Raw genomic sequence first — 18,281 nt, 5'->3', positions numbered from 1 at the left:
CCTGACTGAGTCCACCAAGTGAGCTCTCCAATTCCTGATTCATAAAAACTGTTAGGTGATACACTGTTGTTTAACACCACTAAAATTTCAGGTTATTATGCACCAAGAGAACACTAATTCGCCAATGTAGGAGACCCAGTGCAAATTTCCAGCCTCATTTGCAGATAGAACACAGATACTTGAGTAAGACTTGCCAATCTGATGAACGGGTGTGAGTTTGATCCTAAAGTGAAAAATGAGAAGATAGAGGCTCTGTGTGGAGACTCCCTGTTGCTGGCTAAGGTGGCGAAGGTGCTGGTTTCCCATGGTGGCAAGACCAAGTGTCTGGCAAGGAAATGGCCTTAAAAATGGCAGAATGGCAGTTCCTTGCAGTTCTTGCTGGAAGATCAGCAAAAATAGAAATAGAACTAATGAAACTATTCATGCGCCTTTTGAATTTTAAGGGCAGTTTGTATTTCTTTAAAAGTAAGACTCAGCATTTAAAATATAGATTTAAGTACCCCCCTCAGCATTTAAAGTATAGATTTAAGGCAAAATGAAACAAGAGGCAAAGCTTGCCATATTGTAATATAAACAGTAAAATTTGCAAACATAGAAATTATCATGAGAAAATAAATACTAATGATTACAAATTAAAATGAAATTTCTTCTATTCAAAACTATAATCCCTTATTATGGGTAAAAATCTGCCAAAATGACTCAATACATTTTTAACTAAAGCAGACAAAAAGTCTTAGACTTGAGTACATATTCATAAGGTTGAGGCCACTAACAAGTGCAGTCAGCCCTTGATACACATGTACTACAGATAAAAAAGCTGTACAGTGGGAAAAAAAAAAAAAGAGTTGAAAAAAAAATTCCATTTAATTCCAAAAAGCGAAACTGAAATCTGCCATGTGCTGTCAAATATTTACATAGAATTTACATTATATGAGGTATTATAAGTAATCTAGAGGTGATTTAAAGTATACAAGAGATGTGTGTAGGTTATATGCAAATATTATACCATTTTATATAAGGAACTTGAAGACCCACTGTATCCATGGGGTCGTGGGATCCTGGAACCACTGAGGGAGGACTAAAGTTGAGACTCAACTGTTACAGATTGGGTCTAAGTCTCCTTTCCAATTTCCTGAGTTTTCTGATGAGCTTATTAATATAGAGAAAACACTTACTGATTTTCATCTCTTAACATCCAGTATGACAATGTACCAGGCACAGCAGCTCTGTACTTTCCTTCTCAGAGGGAGCTTGATTCTTTGGAAGGAGTTCTTCAAAGTCTGGATGGAATCCTCACTGCTCAAGGTGTCTTTCCATCTCCATTTTCTGCACCAAACAGATCTCCAAAAAATTATAACTGCTAATCGGTCCAATGAGGATTATTAGCCCTTCCTTTTTTCTAAAAAAGTTGAAGATCTGCTGGATCAGAACATGGAGAAAGAGGTGGCCTGAATTTTTGTGAGCTGGCTGTGGTCCAGCTGCTTCTGGGGGAACCTGAAAACATTCCCGTCCTTCAGGCAGGAAAACAAGAAAGACTCTCCCCATTAGGTGCAGAACTGGGATAGTCTCCTGCTTTGGCAGGCCATGGATCTGGGCCAGGTCACAGCTAAGTCTGCAGTCAGGGCTGGAGACCATTGTCCTGTGTGTCACTAGAGAAGAGGCTGGCAAGCCCATAGTGAGCTTGCTGATGCAGATGTCTGGCCATAGGAGATGTTCTCCAGATGCTCTGAGTACCTGCCTGCAAAGGAGAGTCTTAAATAGGCCAGGATTGTTATTTCTCTACTTAGGACAATGTTGTTTCCATGTTGTTCCACTTCTCTTCCATTTGTTTATTACACTAGAAATTAAACACACTCATGGAACATGACAGAGGATAAATCCAAGAGGATGTGTTCATCTAAATGAGACCCAAGGTGAAATAAAAATTTGAGTCTCAACCTATGTCATTTTTAATTATAATAATACCACTTAAGAGATTTTACAGTTTATTTTCACACTTCTTTTTTTTTTTTTTTTGTCTTTTGGCCATTTCTCGGGCCACTCCTGTGGCATATGGAGGTTCCCAGGCTAGGGGTCCAATTGGAGCTGTATCCACCGGCCTACGCCAGAGCCACAGCAACTCTGGATCCCAGCCGTGTCTGCAACCTACACCACAGCTCACGGCAATGCCGGATCCTTAACCCGCTGAGCAAGGCCAGGGATCGAACCCGCAACCTCATGGTTCTTAGTCGGATTTGTTAACCACTGCACCACAATGGGAACTCCTATTTTCACACTTCTTAATGCACCAAAAATACAACTAGCCTGACCTCTCTGCATTTCCCCTTGAAGGGGCTAAGACATTTGGTTTGAATTCCTCCACATTACCTTCAGGAGTCATAACACGTTTCCAAACGATCTATGGATACGAGTTGCGTAAATGTGAACATCAAGGGCTGATTCATACCATTCTTTTCATTCTGTCACCAAAATGTGCTGATTGTACACCCAGGTGACGATGTGCTTGATTCCAGGGAAGTAAAGCACTTGGATGGGGACTGCCTTGCAGGGAACAGGAAGGACAGACATTAGAGGCAGGATTAGGAGGAAGGAAGCAGCACACTGCTCAGTCCAGCTGAGGGTGGGTACTCAGAGCTGATAAAGAGGAGGGACTGGGAGCAGTAGAAAGATCCACTCTCACCAAATCTGTGGCTCCTGACCTCACATGACCTCAGATTTTCATTTCTTCCTTGAAAAAACTTGAGACAACTGGAGAAGTTGTCACACAGGACATTGCACAGATTAAATAAAGTTTGCATGAAATAAAGTTTGCAAATTACAGGCTGAGAATCTGAACACGATGAATGATGGAAGCTTTTATATTGATATAACACATGATGACCTGTAGAGTCAGTCCAGCCCAGAGAAGCTATGACTGCAGCTCCCCTACCCACTGTCAGGGGTCTCCCTGCAGGACTGTGAGGGAACAGAACCCAAGTTTCCACTCTTAGAGCAGTGCCTGGCACATTTTCTTTTTAAATGGTTGCTCTGTGGATAGCATAAATGAGATTAAACAGTTCCTTCCTTCAGTCCTCAGTTAGTTTCAGACCATCTCTGCTGTTATATGTTTAAAGACACACTAAGTTATACTTCAAAAAACAATCTTATACAATTTTGAGATCAGATTTGAGGTTACCAGATGCGAGGAACTGGGAGAAGTGGGAATTAGATGAAGGGCAGTCAAAAAGTATTTTTTTCTTAAAAACAAAACAAAACCCAAACAACACAGATTTTGTTTAAGTTGTGAAAATAGTTTAAAATATGAACATGGGCAGAGGGTGCTGAGAAATTAGACATTCCTAGATTTTTAGATATACAAATCACAACACTAATTTAAAAGCTATTTCCTGAGTTACCATTAGGGTAAAGTAAATGATTACTTCCGTCAAGTACAGAACAGAAGGAGAACCAAATCTAAGAAATTAAGGTAAGTAAATAATGTTTTGATGCAATATTTAAAAATGAAATTAGGCATTCCTGTTGTGGCTCACTGGGCTAAGGATCCAGTGTTGTTGCAGCTGTGGCATAGGTCCCAGCTGTGGCTCAGATTCCATCCCTGGCCCAGGAACTTTCATATGCCTGGGTCAAAAAAAGGAAAAAGAAAGAAAGATAGATAGAAAGAAATTAATGTCCAAACCTACATGGGCAACAAACTGTTAAAACATTAAATAAAGGCAAGAAATGATCCTGCACTTACAAGTCCCTGAGAGGCTTACAAAGGAAGCTGATAAGGCAAACTCCAGCATTGAAATTTTGGCAAATTCTATTCAGTTTATAAAATTCTTACCAAAGAAAAAGAAATGGTCTGACCTCCTCAATGTCCACAACTGCTCGTAAGATGGGATCTGAGAAAGGTGTTTCAATAACATGAGTTAAATAAAAGTTAAGACTGTCACAGAGTCACAAGAAATTGTCAAACACATCAATACTCTCAATTCAAAACAAGTAAATAAGTAATCTTGAATATACTGTTTGTTTCTATTAAATCTAGAAAGTAAAATTATATTAAATTCTTGTTTTAGTATAGAAAAATAGTCTTAAGGTTAATAAATGCTGTGTTTTCTATTAAGAGATATTTTAAATTTCAATGTTTAATACTTAAAAGTGTTTTAAGGAGTGCCCTTGTGGCATGGTGGGTTAAGGATCTGGCATTATCACTGCTGTGACTCAGGTTGCTGCTGTGGTGTGAGTTTCATCCCTGACCCAGGAACTTCCACATGCCATGGGCATGATGAAAAATGTTTTAATAAAAATAGTTTCAAATATTTGGTTTAATTTAAACAATGCAAATTGAAATAAATATAAATTTAACTTAGAAATATTTTAAGTTCCCATTGTGTCTCAGACTGTTAAGAACCTGACTTGGTCTCTGTGAGGATGTGGGTTTCATCCCTGGCCTTGCTCAGTGGATTGAAGATCCCACCGTGCTGCAAGCTGTGGCCTAAATCACAGATGCCTCTTGGATCAGGGGTTGCTTCGGTGTGGTGTAGGCCGCCAGCTGCAGCTCCTACTGAAACTTCCATGAGCTGCAGGTGCAGCACTAAAAAGAAAAAGAAATTTATTTAATGTTGTTGTGAGTTTTTAAATATTCCTACTTTTCATTTTATTCAATACTTTCTCCGCCAACTTTAATGTTGTATCCGTGAAATACACCAGGAAAGTCACAAAGCATCTAGGGTCGCAGCTTTCCTGATCTTGGACCTTGGCCCCGGTGGTGATCGCGCTGGACTCACCCTCAGGGCGTTGCCAACACCGCCCAACTGTCCCATCCCCGCAGCGGCCCCTTTCTCTGAGCTGTCCCTGCATCACACCAGAAATAAGCTCCAATCTGTAAAATCCGCTACATCTCACTCTGAATCCCGAGCCTCAGACCTCTCAGTAAATGCAGTCTTCCCCCCAGATGACCTCGTTAATGTTTTTGTGTGAAAATAACTCAGAAAACTGAGGAGAAAGGGCAGAAAATACAAAGTTCGGTTCTCCCTACCAGATAAAAATGCCGCTGGCGAAACCGCGACAAGGCTCCCTCCTCAGCACTCAACACCGCGAAAACCAAGGTTTTTCCCGCACTGTTAATTACGTCACCACAAAACTGCTCTCTGAGGCCACAACGCTTTTTCGCTCCTGCGGCTGCACCCGCAGAAACCGCAAAACTCGGAATCAGTGTTTCCCAAACCAGAACCTCAGAAAAGACCACTTGGCTTCGGCTGTGGAAGCCCCTGACCAGTTATCTAACGAAATAGGTTTCGCCCTAATTGCTTAGCGGTGGCCCGCGCGCCCCCTGGCGGCCATCTGGTAAATCACCAAATTCTCATTGGTTCAGATCTATTTGCTAGAGCAGGAGTGACGCTCTGCTCATCCCTGCTTGCACTTCTGGGCTGGAAACTTCCTTGGATCCACAGCCCAGAAAACAGGGAAATATTCATGCTTTTGAGACATATGAAAAGGATCCACTACCAGTCATGCCGAAAGGATAGAGTTAATTTCAAGTTTCCTTGGAAAAGAAAGAATATCATCCACATCCAGATGACTCAACGCACCTGTTGCACCCATCTGATGCTCCTCAGATCCTCAAACTCTCTTTTAGGGATTTATAGATAGGGCAAAAGAATTTGTAGTTACTATCATCATTATTTTGAGAATTTTTCTAGTGGGTCTTTGTGATCTTTCTCACAGTAGCATTGTAATATTTAATTAGTAATCAATTCAGTTTTAACATGCCATTGAGAAAATGAAGGCAGCATCAGGGAATGTGTCCTTTAACCTGCAATAAATATTGGGAATGAAAAACATTCTAATGAATCCTTGCCGTACCACAATACCTTGGTGTCATCACCATGTTATAGACTGCAGGTATGTGCCCCAAATTCACATATGGAAGCCTACCTCCAATATGATGGTGGTGAGGTGTATGGAAGGTCATTAGGATTAGATGAGATTATAAGGGTGGAGCCCTCATGAATGGGATTAAGGCCTTCATGAGGCTCACAAGACAGCTTGCTTCTTCTGCTCTCCACTATATGAAGATACAAAGAGAAGCTGGTAGTCTTCAACCCAGATGAGGGCTCTCACCAGTACTCAACCATTCCTTTCATCAGTAATCAATCAGAAAGGGGATCATGAAATTGGCAAATTTTGTGAACTTCGTGTACCAGTGAAAGGCAGTGAATTTCAGTATCTTGAGAGTCAAAACATTTTTCCTTAATTCCCAAGTTTTCTTCTCCAACTGTTAATGAGCCTTTCTTCCATGTTTCGAAGTATTTTTTTAATTAAAAAAAGTTTTTGGCCATGCCTCCAGCATGTGGAAATTCCAGGGCCAGAGACTGAACCTTCACCATAGCAGTGACCTGAGCTACTGCAGTGACAACACCTGACACTTAACCTGCTGTGCCACAAGGGAACTCCTGAAGTATTTTTATTTTATTTTTCTTACTATCCTTGAATATGCCAGAAAGGTTTTTAAATATAATTTGCTCAGGGACAAATATTCTTAAAGCAGGAGGTCATTTTGCCTGATTTTTTTGCAAATCCACATATATTTTAATACAAAAGTGGGCTAATAAAAATTATTTTATTGATGAATCTAGATTCATTAAATGTTTAACATTTTATTTATACTTTAATGTGTTGATTTGAAGATGTTTCTTAGTACAGTATATTTCTGTACATTTAAATTATTAGAAATAATTAGAAATATAAAGATTTAATCAATATGCGATTGTGACAGGTATCAAAGGAAAAATATCTCTCAACTTGTTGTCTGAGTTTACTAATCCATGGTGCTATTATTAAATCCAAGACACCAAATCGGCAAAAATTCTTACATTGATACACATGCTTGCATAGAACACATCTGCCTGAGAAGACGGATGGACATTTGGCCCATCCCCACTCCCGCTTCCATTCCCATATTTAGACCTTACCTTACTTTATAAAAGAAAGTCCTTCTTACTTATCCCAAGCCTCATCACGGTTCACAGCCCCAGGGTACAAACCTTTGTGACGCCACAAGGAGGGACAATTTTAGATGATTTAGATTTGGGAGACATTCCATTGCGGCAAAGTAAAGAAGGCTTTAGTAAGATGCTTAAGCTTTATCAGTTACCTCCTCTCTCTGCTGTATCCACATCTTCCTTTTATTTATTTTTAAAATTCATTTTTATTTATTTATTTTTGGGGTGCACCCATGGCATGCATGTGGAAGTTCCTGAGTCAGGAATTGAACCTGTGCCACAGGTGCAGCCTGTGCCATAGCTGGAGCAACATGAGCGCCTTAACCTGATAAACCAAAAGTGAACGTCCTAAAAGGCTAATTTTGATCAACATTAAATGTGATTCATTTTCATCTTCTTTTCCCCTACCTATGACCATTTCTTAGCCTTCCAGTCACCTGCTTTTTCTTGCTTCTACCATTTTGTTCATACGCAAACTTCTTGAACGTTCTCTCTAATATTTGTCCCCATTCTTCATATGCAACTCTTTTCTCCAACTGCTTCACCCTTCCTGTTCTCTTAAAACTGCTCAGCCAAGGTTTATAATAGGCTGGCTACAACTTACTGAGGTCAGAGATCAATGTGAAGCAGCCTTGGCTGCCATTTCAGAAGCATCAGACACTTGCTACCACATTCTCCACTTAAAAAAATCTAACCTTCATCTTGTTTCTACATCACCACCATCCTGTGCTTTTCTGCTCCTCCTCTTCTCCTTCCTTTGTACTTTACTCCCTCTCATTTTAGGGACCTTTGGTTTTCCTTAAAATTCCACACTAGGCATCACACTTTATCCTCTCTGCAAATAGTCTCAATCTCCAAAATAGTCCCAAATGGCATCTCTATGATTGTGACTTCCATATGTATGTCTTCACTCAGAATCATATCTCCAAGCATTTTGTCATTATCTCCAAGCTCCTATTTCTACTTGCTACCCTAAACTGATTCCACACAACATGTCCAAAATTGACCATCATGCAATATCTGGCTAAATCCTTGGGATGCCAGGATACTAGTTGCTTCCTTTGGAAGCTTCCCTGTTTCATGCGATACCACATGCTACCATTATGCTATACTTTCCTGTCACAGTATTAGCATTCCTTTAATTGAATACTCAGTTATACAAATCTCCACCAGACTGGAAGCTCTGTGACAGCAGGCAACGTGTCTACTCTTCCCATTGTATCTGGCACCCAGCACAATACCAACAAATAGAAGGCATATTCACTACTTATTTGCTGAAATTTAAATTCCATGATTCTATAAAATGTTTCCCTTTAAGTTTCTTGATCATGTAACTGCTGAAACTGAATCAATAGCCAGTAGACATGTTTTCTCCACGAGAATGAATAGTTCCAGCTGCTATGTCACAGTACTCCATATAAGAAAGTGATATCTTTGTTTTATTTACCAATATATTTACAAACACAAGTAAATTACTAGGAACAAAGATTCTTAAAAATATTTTAAGAATCAATGAAATGAGTAAAACATTCTTTTAGGGTTTTAAGGCCGATTAAAGGTTTAAGGATACTTTGCATAACAGTGTGAGTAAGATCTAACACTGTAAAGCAACTATAATGGAAAAAATAAAAATCATAAAATAAAAAAAAATACAGTAAGCAAAGCCTTAAAAAAACAAAGTATGTCTCTTGCACCCCAGTGCAAAGAAAAACAAGATACATAGCAGGGCATAAAATGAAAAAAAAAATTTGTAAATACAAAACTCATAGAGAATTTATCTGTAAATACCACACTAAAAAGTTACTCTCAATTCAAAATTATACTCTCTTTTTAGTATTGAAAAACAATTTGCCGAGATGACTCAATGCATTTACAACCGAAGCAGAAAAGTCTTTGAACTGAGGGAACACTGACACACAAGAGGCACCTATAAGTAGATAAGACTCAGTTGTACATGACTGGGTCCAAGTCTCCTTTCCCACTCCTGGATTTTCTCTGAGGTTGATGCTATAGGGAAAGCACATACTGGTTTTCAGGTCTTAATTTCCAGTCTGACAATGTCCCGTGCACAGCAGCTATGTACTTCCTTTTCAGATGTAACCTGGTCCTTCAAAAGGAGTTATTCAAAGTCAGGCTAGAGTCCTCATCTCCAGGAAGGTCTTTTCTTCCCCAGGCTCCTGCACCAAACTGGTCTGCAGAGCTTCCTCCTGCTGATCAAGCCCAGTGAGGAATTTCAGCTGTTTGTGCCAAACAAGTTGAAGCTCGGCTGGATCATCTCATGGAGAAAGAGGTGGCCTGAGCTTTTTGCAACTGCCTGCTGTTCAGCTTTTGGGGAACCCCAAAGCATTCCTGTCCTTCAGGCAGGAAAACAAGGAGGACTCTCCCCATTAGGTGCAGAACTGTGGGGGTCTCCTGCTTTGGCAGGCCATGGATCTGGGCCAGGTCACAGCTAAGTCTGCAGACGGGGCTGGAGACCATCATCCTCCATGTCACCAGTGAAGAGCCTGGCAGGTCCCCAGTGAGCTTGCTGATGCAGATGTCTGGCCATAGGAGACGTTCTCCAGATGCTCTGAAAACCTGCCTGCAAGGGACAGTGTTATACAGGCCAGGATTGTCATTTCTCTTCCTATCTCAATGTTGTTTCCACGTTTTTCTCAATACCTCTTCCAAGTAATGTGACAACTCCAATGCCTCATTTGTTTATTATGCTGGAAATTAAACACACTCATGGAATTTGACAGAGGATCAGTCCAGTAGCATGTATTCACCTAAATGAGACCCAAGGTTGAAATAAAAATCTGATTCTCAATCTATGTCTTTTTTAATTCTAATAAGAATACTTAGAGATTTGAGATTGCTCTCCATTTCCACACTTCTTAATGCATCAAAATACAACTACTAGCCTGTCTCCATTTCCTTTTTAAGGGGCTATGACATTAGAGTTGAATTCCTCCACATTACTCTCAGGCATCATAGCTCATACATCTGGACATAGTCTACAAACAATTGTGGCACAACTGTTAACATCAAGGGTTAATTCAGGAGTTCCCATTGTGGCTCAGTAGAAACAAACCAGACTACTATCCATGAGGATGTGGGTTTGATCCCTGGCTTCACTCAGTGTGTTAAGAATCCAGCATTGCTGCGAGCTGTGATGTAGGTTGTCGATGCTTCTCAGATCCCCAGTTGCTCTGGCTGTCTTGTAGGCAATCAGGTGCAGCTCCAATTTGACCCCTGGCCTGGGAACTTTCCACTTTTACGCAGGTATTTCTGCACCCCCCTCAAAAAAAGGGAGAGGGTTAATTCAAACCATGCTCTTCTTTCTGTCACCAAAATGTGTTGACTGCACACATACATGACAATGTGCTTGGCAGTGTGGATTCCAGGGAAGTAAGACAGGGATACGGACTGCCTTGTAAGGAGCAGGGAGGACAGACATCAGAAGCAGGATCAGGAGAAGGAAGCAGCACATGCTCAGTACAGATGAGGGCCAGTACTCAGCACTGATGAAGAGGAGGGACTGGGAGAAGCAGAAAGCTCCACTCTCACCAAATCTGTGGCCTCTGACCTCAACTGACATCAGATTTTCATTTCCTCTCTAAAAAACTGACACAACTGAACTAGTGGTCACTCAGGGATTTGTAAAGCTTAAGTAAAATTAAGTGCAAATTCTCACAGGCTGAGAATCTCAATACAGTGAATTATAGCAGCTTTTATATTAGTATAACACATGGTAGAGTCCATGCTCAGCCCAGCCCAGAGAAGCTATGACTGCAGCTCTCTTACCCACAGTCGGGGTCTGCATGTTCAGGGCCCAAATGCAAGCTCCTGGAGAGGAACTGCCAGTCGGACTGTGAGAGATCAGAGCACAAGCTTCCACCCTTAGAGCGGTGCCTGAGGTATTTTGGAGAGAAATCCTACAGCACTTGAAGTGTTTTACAGAGAACAAGTATTTAGGACAATTGTCTGAAAAAATATGGTTGTTCCGTGAATCACAGAAATGAGATGAATAGTCCTTCCCTCATCCTTAGTTAGTCTCAGACCACCTCCAGTGATATTAAGACACAGATTTTTTTAAAAAGTTGTGCAGACCAGGACATGGGTGAAAAACACAGATGGAAGTGAGGGTGATAAGATAGAGGACATTCCTATATTTTCAGCTGCGGAAGATCACCACACTAATTCTAAGTATTTCCCAGGGGAGTATTAGGGTAAAGTAAGCAAATACTTTGCACAAACATGGATTATAAAGAGGCCCCAAATCTATGTAATCAAGGTAAAGTATATTTTAAGGCAATATTAAAAATGAAAATTCTAAAACCTACACATGATGGAAAAAACCCAAAATTTTATAGAAAGACAATATTGGCCCTGCACTTGCAACTCCCTGAGAGTGTTTCAAAGGAAGCTTTCAAGTTGTCAATGACATTTGGGCAAATTCCAGAAAATTAAAAATTCTTACCAAAAAAGTTTAAAACGATCTGACCTACTAAATGTCCCAACAGCTTATATAGGAAATGAACTTCTTTTTCACACAACATAGTCAAGGTGGAGTCCTGGAAACAGTGTTTCAGTAACCTGACTTAAATATCGTTAAAAACTGTCACAGAGCCATGAGAACAGGTCAAACATTGGAATTCTCTCAATTGATAACAAGTAAAAAAAAAATCTTGAAAATATTAACTTAAAACCTTCATTAAAGATTGGAAGGTAAAATTATGTTAAATGATTGTTCTAGTTGAAAATAAGTAAAGTTTTGGAGTTCCTATGTGGCACAGCACCTTAAGGATCCAGCATTGTTACCGCAGTGGCTAGCTAGGGTCACTGCTGTGGCAGGGGTTCCATCCCGGGCCCTGGTCTGGGAACTTCTCCAGGCGAGAGGCTTGGAAAAAATTTAAAAAAAGCAGATTAAAAAAAGTTTGAATAGCAACAACAACAACGACAAAAGACAAAAAGACAAAAAAAAAAAAAAAAGTTTGACATAATACTGTGTTTTAATATTCAAATATATTTTAATATTCTATGTTTAATATTTTAAAATACTTCAATAAAATATTAAAATTTAAAAATAATTTAAAAGTATTTAATTTAAATTACAGATATAAATTAAAATAAATTTACTATAAAAATATAAAAAGTAAAATGCTGAGTTTTTAAATATTCCTACTTTTCATTTCTTCAATACTTTCTCCACCACTTTAACGTTGTAGCCTTGAGTGACACCAGGAAAGTCACAGAGAATCTAGGGATACAGCCTCCCCATCCTTAGCCCCATGGTGGCCAAGCTCCAACTCACCCCAGGGCGTCCCCAACATTGCCCAGTCCTCCCATCGCTGCCACGTCCCTCTTTCTCTGAGCTGTACCTGCATCGCGCCCAGAACGAGCCAGAATCTGTAAGATCGGCTACAACTCGCTCTCATTCTGAGCTTCACACCCCTCAGAAAACACATTCTTCCGTAAAAATGGCCTCGCTAAAGTTTCTGTGCGAAAATAACGCAAAAAACTCAGCCAAAATCCCAGAAAATTCAAGATACGGAGATCTTTACCAGACAAAAATGTCACTGGAGAGGCCGGGACTAGCCTCGCTCTTCAGCAGTCAGGGACTCGGAAAGGAAGGTTTTTCGCGCACTATTAAAGCAACACAAACTTGCTCCGTGAAGAGGCTTAGCTTTTTCTTTCACGCTGCCAGACCCGCTGAAACTGCAAATTCTCAAGTAGGTGTTTCCAAAACCAACGCGACATAAGGACATCTTGCGCCCTCTTGCGGCCGTCTAGAGAAGCACGCTGCGCAGGGTTCCGGAAAGGAACATACGGGCTTACAGTTAAGCGGTGCCCTCCCGCCCCCTGGTGGCCATCCCGTGAATCACTGAAATTCTCAATGGCCCACATCTATTTGCTTCTGGAAGGAATGATGCTCTGCTCCATTACTGAGTGCTCTCTTGGCCAGAATTTGTCCGGCATCCATAGGCTAGAGAACAGGGAAATCTTCATGCTTTTGAGACAGATAAAAAGGATCCCCTCTCATTCATGCCTAAAGGACAGAACTGACTTTAAATTTCCTGGGAAAAGAGGGAATGTCACAGAAACACAGACATCTCAAGGCACCTGTTACCATCATCTGATGCTCCAGCAGATCATCAACCTCTTCAACACAGAGGACAGCCATGCTGCTTGTAACAATACCCTCCTCCATCAACTACTCTCCCGTCTTGATCATGGCCTGGAGCAACTAGAGCAGATGGAAGACGACCATCTGGCTTGTCCCTATTTGGGAAGTGTTGTCAGGAAGTATTTCCAAAGAATACATCGCTACCTGAAGGAAAAGGAATACAGCTCCTGAGCCTGGGAGGTTGTCAGAGTTGAAATTGAAGTGTGTCTGTTCCTCATGTAACAATCCTCAAAGAAGGGTCAACAAAGAAAAAAGTCATACTTGTGACATTCCCTAATCAATTGCATTGTTGGATTTGACCCCCAAAACAATCCTGACTCATATTCCTAAACATGCTGAAAAATATTTGAAATGAAAATCATGAATTATCAAAAATATGTTTAGTAAAATACAACTTATTTCATTCAACAAATATTTTTATAGAGTAATTCCTTAAATTTGATTAAGCTATTGGGGGCCATTTGCTATTCCTATGTGGGAAGTTTTTTTTAACGGAAAGGTTTTTAGGATCATCTGTTGTTAAAGACATCTGTCAGTTAATGTTAACTGCTGTAACAAGTAAACAGAAAACTGTCAGCAATCTTATCACAAGAGAAATTTAACTTTCCTTTGTATCAGAGCACAATGCAGGCACTCCTGATCAGATGAATCTTCTGATTGGCGCTCCTCTAAACAGTGATTCAGTGTCATAAATACCTGCTATTTTGTGGCTTTGGCATATTCAACATATGACTTAAAATTTCTCTGTAGTTGTTCAGGTTTTATCTAGTCCACAATAAAGGGAGTAAGTATGGGGATAGCATGGATGTGTTCAAACGCCAGGTCAGTACAGGGCAATGTCACCTCTGCTCACATTACTTGGCCTGAATTTATGCTCATAGGAATCTAAGCCTAGAGAAGTTGGGAAATGACGTGTGACTAAAGGAAGGGGAGAAAAGTTCAGTGAACAAGACCACCCTTCATTTTTATATTATTTATACTGTTGACATTCTGGGTGGGGAAAAAAAAACAACGAATGTTCTTGTTAGCACACAGTTTTTAAAAAACAATCTGAGCCAATTATGGAATAATTATTCCATAATTTCAACTTAGGTATGTTGACTTGGCTGTTACTCGTTAAGAATGCTAGCATCAATGATTCTAAAAGAATGATTCAAGTTGATTCCCAATGGCATAGGCTAATGAGGAAAATATCCACGCATGTAGGCGCATTACAGGTTGTTTCCTTTTTCCCTGAGGGAGGCAAGAAAAATATGATCTGGCAGATCCTTGCAATTTCTTGAGGATCACTGGACTAAAGTGAGATTGAGTCTTCCACTCATATCCAGGCTTGTGATCCTCATTCTGATCTTCTGAATACTGAAAATTCAACCTTGAAGATAATAATCTTGCAAATAATCTTCAAAAAAAAAACCCTCCTATAATATTCCATTAAAACTTGCCTTGTAGAACCACGAATAATTTATGAAGTGTCTTTACATTGTTGTCATCTCACATCACATCTAAATAATGAATATTGGTATTATACTTTCTTCTGTTATTGCCATGATTATTCCCCTCTTGAATATTGACTGAGTTCCTGAAATAAAAAAGGGCTGCACTAGATGTCTAGGAAATAATGTTGGGTCACATGGTTTCTCTGCTTCTAGGTATTTTACAGACTTCTGGGAGGTATTCTGAGGATACAATAGGTCAGGTTAGACTTAAGTCTATTACAGTTTCTTCTACAGAACAGAAAACACTGGGTAGTTTGTAAAGAGCAGAAATGTATTTCTCACAGTTCTAGAGTCTGGAAATCCAATATGAGGGTGTCAGTGTGGTGGGGTTCTGGTGAGAGCCTGCTTCAGGTCTCACACTGCAGAGTCTTCTGCAACCTTCAAAGGGCAGAAGAGTGAGGGGTTTATCTCAGACCTCTTTTATAAGGGCACTAATTCCACTTGTGAGGCCTCCATCCTCATGCCCCAATCAGTTCCCAAAGGGCCAATCATTTAATACCATTATTTTGGGGGTGAGGATTTCAAAAGAGGAATTTTGTGGGGTATCAAATATTCAAAACATAAGGATCTTTAAAGGTTACATACCTGGCATCTAAAATTAAGAATACAGTTATGCTGAGTAAAAAAGAGGAATGAGCAGGGTGGCAGGCAAAAGAAGAAGAGCAAGTACTCAGAATCCAAACTCTTGATTTTTGACCTGAACTAATGCTCTAATTATTATTTGACAGATTTTGAATAAAAGCTTGAAATGGAGCCCATCATCCCAAGCAATGGAATGAAAATACAGAGGGCAAATGGCATTTATCCTCTTTGTGAGGACTCCCCAAAGAATCTCAGGATAAAGGTAGTAATGTTCCCGTCTATAGAACCACCAAGAGTAACCTGGTAAATATCTGGTTGCTGTGAGCTGTGTGAATCAAGGATAGTCTGAGTTTAGAAATGTGGCTCTGTATCTGACACCAGGCTACTTCTTGTCTATTACGACATAGTAGAGAGAAGATTAGAGATGAGGCCATCCTTGGGAGTTTAATATGGACCTAGGCAATGGCTGAAAAATGTTCTGCTCTTGCAACTTGAACTCCCAGAGCCCCATGACACTTAAGAGAAAAAGAATCCTGGTTGAACAATAAACTCAGTAGGTATTATTGATATCAGTAGGAGTAAAGTGGAAATATTAGCCGTTGTCTATTATGATCTCAGCAAATATGGCTGTGATGAAGCAAAATAGTTTGATCATTCACACATGCCTTCCAATAGGATAAGCAAAATCTGAGATACTGCTTTAGTAAACATTATCTGTTGGGTGATTACACTGGGCCTGGTGCTCAGAATACCACAGAGAATAAGACAGCACAGTTACTATAGAGCTTATCTGGCAAAGATGGTCACATAGCTACTGTTTAAAGATTGGAATGTTGAAGATTGAGGCAACATAAAATCTATGCAAAATCAAAAGAATTCAAGAACGGGGTCGAAGGTTCATTCATTCCACAATAAAAATCAGTATTTATTCAGTTCTCAGTTAACTCTCTTGATGGCTTCCTTTGGTTTGAAAAGAATAGACTTCGATTGGAACCTCTGAAAGTCCTTTGGGAAATCTGAAATTTAGTGCAAAAATACACAATAAGACCCAAATGGATGATGATTCCTAAATCATGCCTCCTCTGTGCGCCCATGAATGCAAACATTAGCTTTTTGGGCTATAAAAAAATCTTGTTATTGGAATGTTGTGTGACACTCCAAATTCAACCCTATCCAACAAAAGCCTATTCTTCAGTATTCATTTTTCTCTTTGGGTTTTCTGCTCTATTACAAGAGTGGTACTGACATCGAGTTCACTGAAAATAAACAAATTATACACACCATCAGTGAGGAGTGGTTTTTACTTACTTATGAGCTTCCACTGGCTGTCTTATAGGTGTGGCTTAAGTTTGGGCCTCATTGTGATTCAAGCTACGGGAGTTAAATATAAACAGAAAATTGTATTTGTACATAAAACATAAAAATGATTGTTACTCATTATTTAATTACTCTAAAGTTGTTCAACGCATCTATAATTAGGTCAAGTGCTAAACAGAAAAAGTTTGAAAATATCTGTATGACTATTAGCAAGTGAAGTAAAAAAAAAATTTCTAATATGAAGCAGAACTAAAATTAAAGTACTAAAAATAAATATTAAGAAAATAATTTAAGTCTTTCAATAATTTTTACCAGTTTTGAAGGATTTAAAAATATATTTTGGTATTATTATAAATAATCTATATAAGCATTAAGTATATAATTTAATGCATACTTATTTATGTAAGTCAATATATTACACTAAAAGTCACTCTGCCAACTTAGTTTGCAAGATTTAATTATAAAGGTATTTTAATAGATTTTATATTTCATTTTAGCTTAAACATTTTGTTATTCTTAACTGTGTATTGAATATAAAGAATAAGATATGCACATTCATTTTCTATGGATAAAATAGAGATGTCTGTGGATTACATACACGGTATACCTGTGTTTACCAAAATTCATGGGGGCACAATGAGGAAAAATAATCTGAAAAGGCTCTGCAGGCAGAGGAAAGGAAGGCAATAGTGAAAAAGAAATGGTTGAGAAATGTTGCCCTAACCCATTTGGAGAGTGCAAGGTGAAAAGCAGAAACAAAAGTGGAAAGTAAGAGGGAACATTCAGAAAATGGAAATGAATGTGTTCCTATTTAAGACACAGGCCTGAGGGAAGGTCTTCAGACATCCTAGAGAGTAGGGTCACAGAGTCACCCACCTCAGCCAGGACAGAAGCATCTGCAAGGTCCCCAATGGCCCCAACCTCAGCCTTCCTCACGGCCCTGGTGCTACTCAGCTGCAATGCCATCTACTCTCTGGGCTGTGACCTGCCTCAGACCTACAGCCTGGCTCACACCAGGGCCCTGAGGCCCCTGGCACAAATGAGGAGAATCTCTCCCTTCTCCTGCCTGGACTACAGAAGGGACTTTGGATTGACCCAATAGGCCTTGGGGGGCAACCAGGTCCAGAAGGCTCAAGCCATGGCTCTGGTGCATGAGATGCTCCAGCAGACCTCCCAGCTCTTCAGCACAGAGGGCTCAGCTGCTGCCTGGGATGACAGCCTCCTGCACCAGTTCTGCACTGGACTGGATCAGCAGCTCAGGGACCTGGAAGCCTGTGTCATGCAGGAGGCGGGGCTGGAAGGGACCCCCCTGCTGGAGGAGGACTCCATCCTGGCTGTGAGGAAATACTTCCACAGACTCACCCTCTATCTGCAAGAGAAGAGCTACAGCCCCTGTGCCTGGGAGATCGTCAGGGCAGAAGTCATGAGAGCCTTCTCTTCCTCCACAAACCTGCAAGACAGACTCAGGAAGAAGGAGTGACAGACACCTGGTTCATCTCGGAAATGCTTCTCACTGACTAACAAGCCCATTCTTCCTCCTGTGCTGCCATGTCACGGCCTCTCATTTCTGTATCATCCTGCCATGAAGGTGACTCAATTTGTCAAAGGTTTTCAGGAGTGTTAACAACATCTTGATCTACTCTATAGGCACTGGTTCTGTACAGATGCCCTTGCTGATCTATGTATTTATCTATTTAAATATTTATTTATTTATCTCCCTATAAGAAT

General features: G+C 40.1%; 2 protein-coding genes across 2 annotated transcripts; both read left to right on the top strand.

The window, feature by feature from the left end:
- Nucleotides 12,868-13,329, top strand: IFN-DELTA-7 (interferon delta 7). Its single transcript, NM_001164859.1, has one exon. It carries the CDS (start codon nt 12,868-12,870, stop codon nt 13,327-13,329), a length of 462 nt encoding a protein of 153 aa, NP_001158331.1.
- On the top strand, nt 17,464-18,033 carry IFN-ALPHA-5 (interferon, alpha 5). The gene is given in 1 exon segment (NM_001164860.1): nt 17,464-18,033. A coding segment is annotated over 1 exon segment (570 nt).

Source organism: Sus scrofa, chromosome 1 (assembly GCF_000003025.6).
Source record: "Sus scrofa isolate TJ Tabasco breed Duroc chromosome 1, Sscrofa11.1, whole genome shotgun sequence".
In the NCBI taxonomy this organism is placed as follows: domain Eukaryota; kingdom Metazoa; phylum Chordata; class Mammalia; order Artiodactyla; family Suidae; genus Sus; species Sus scrofa.
This window is presented reverse-complemented; position numbering and strand designations above follow the sequence as displayed.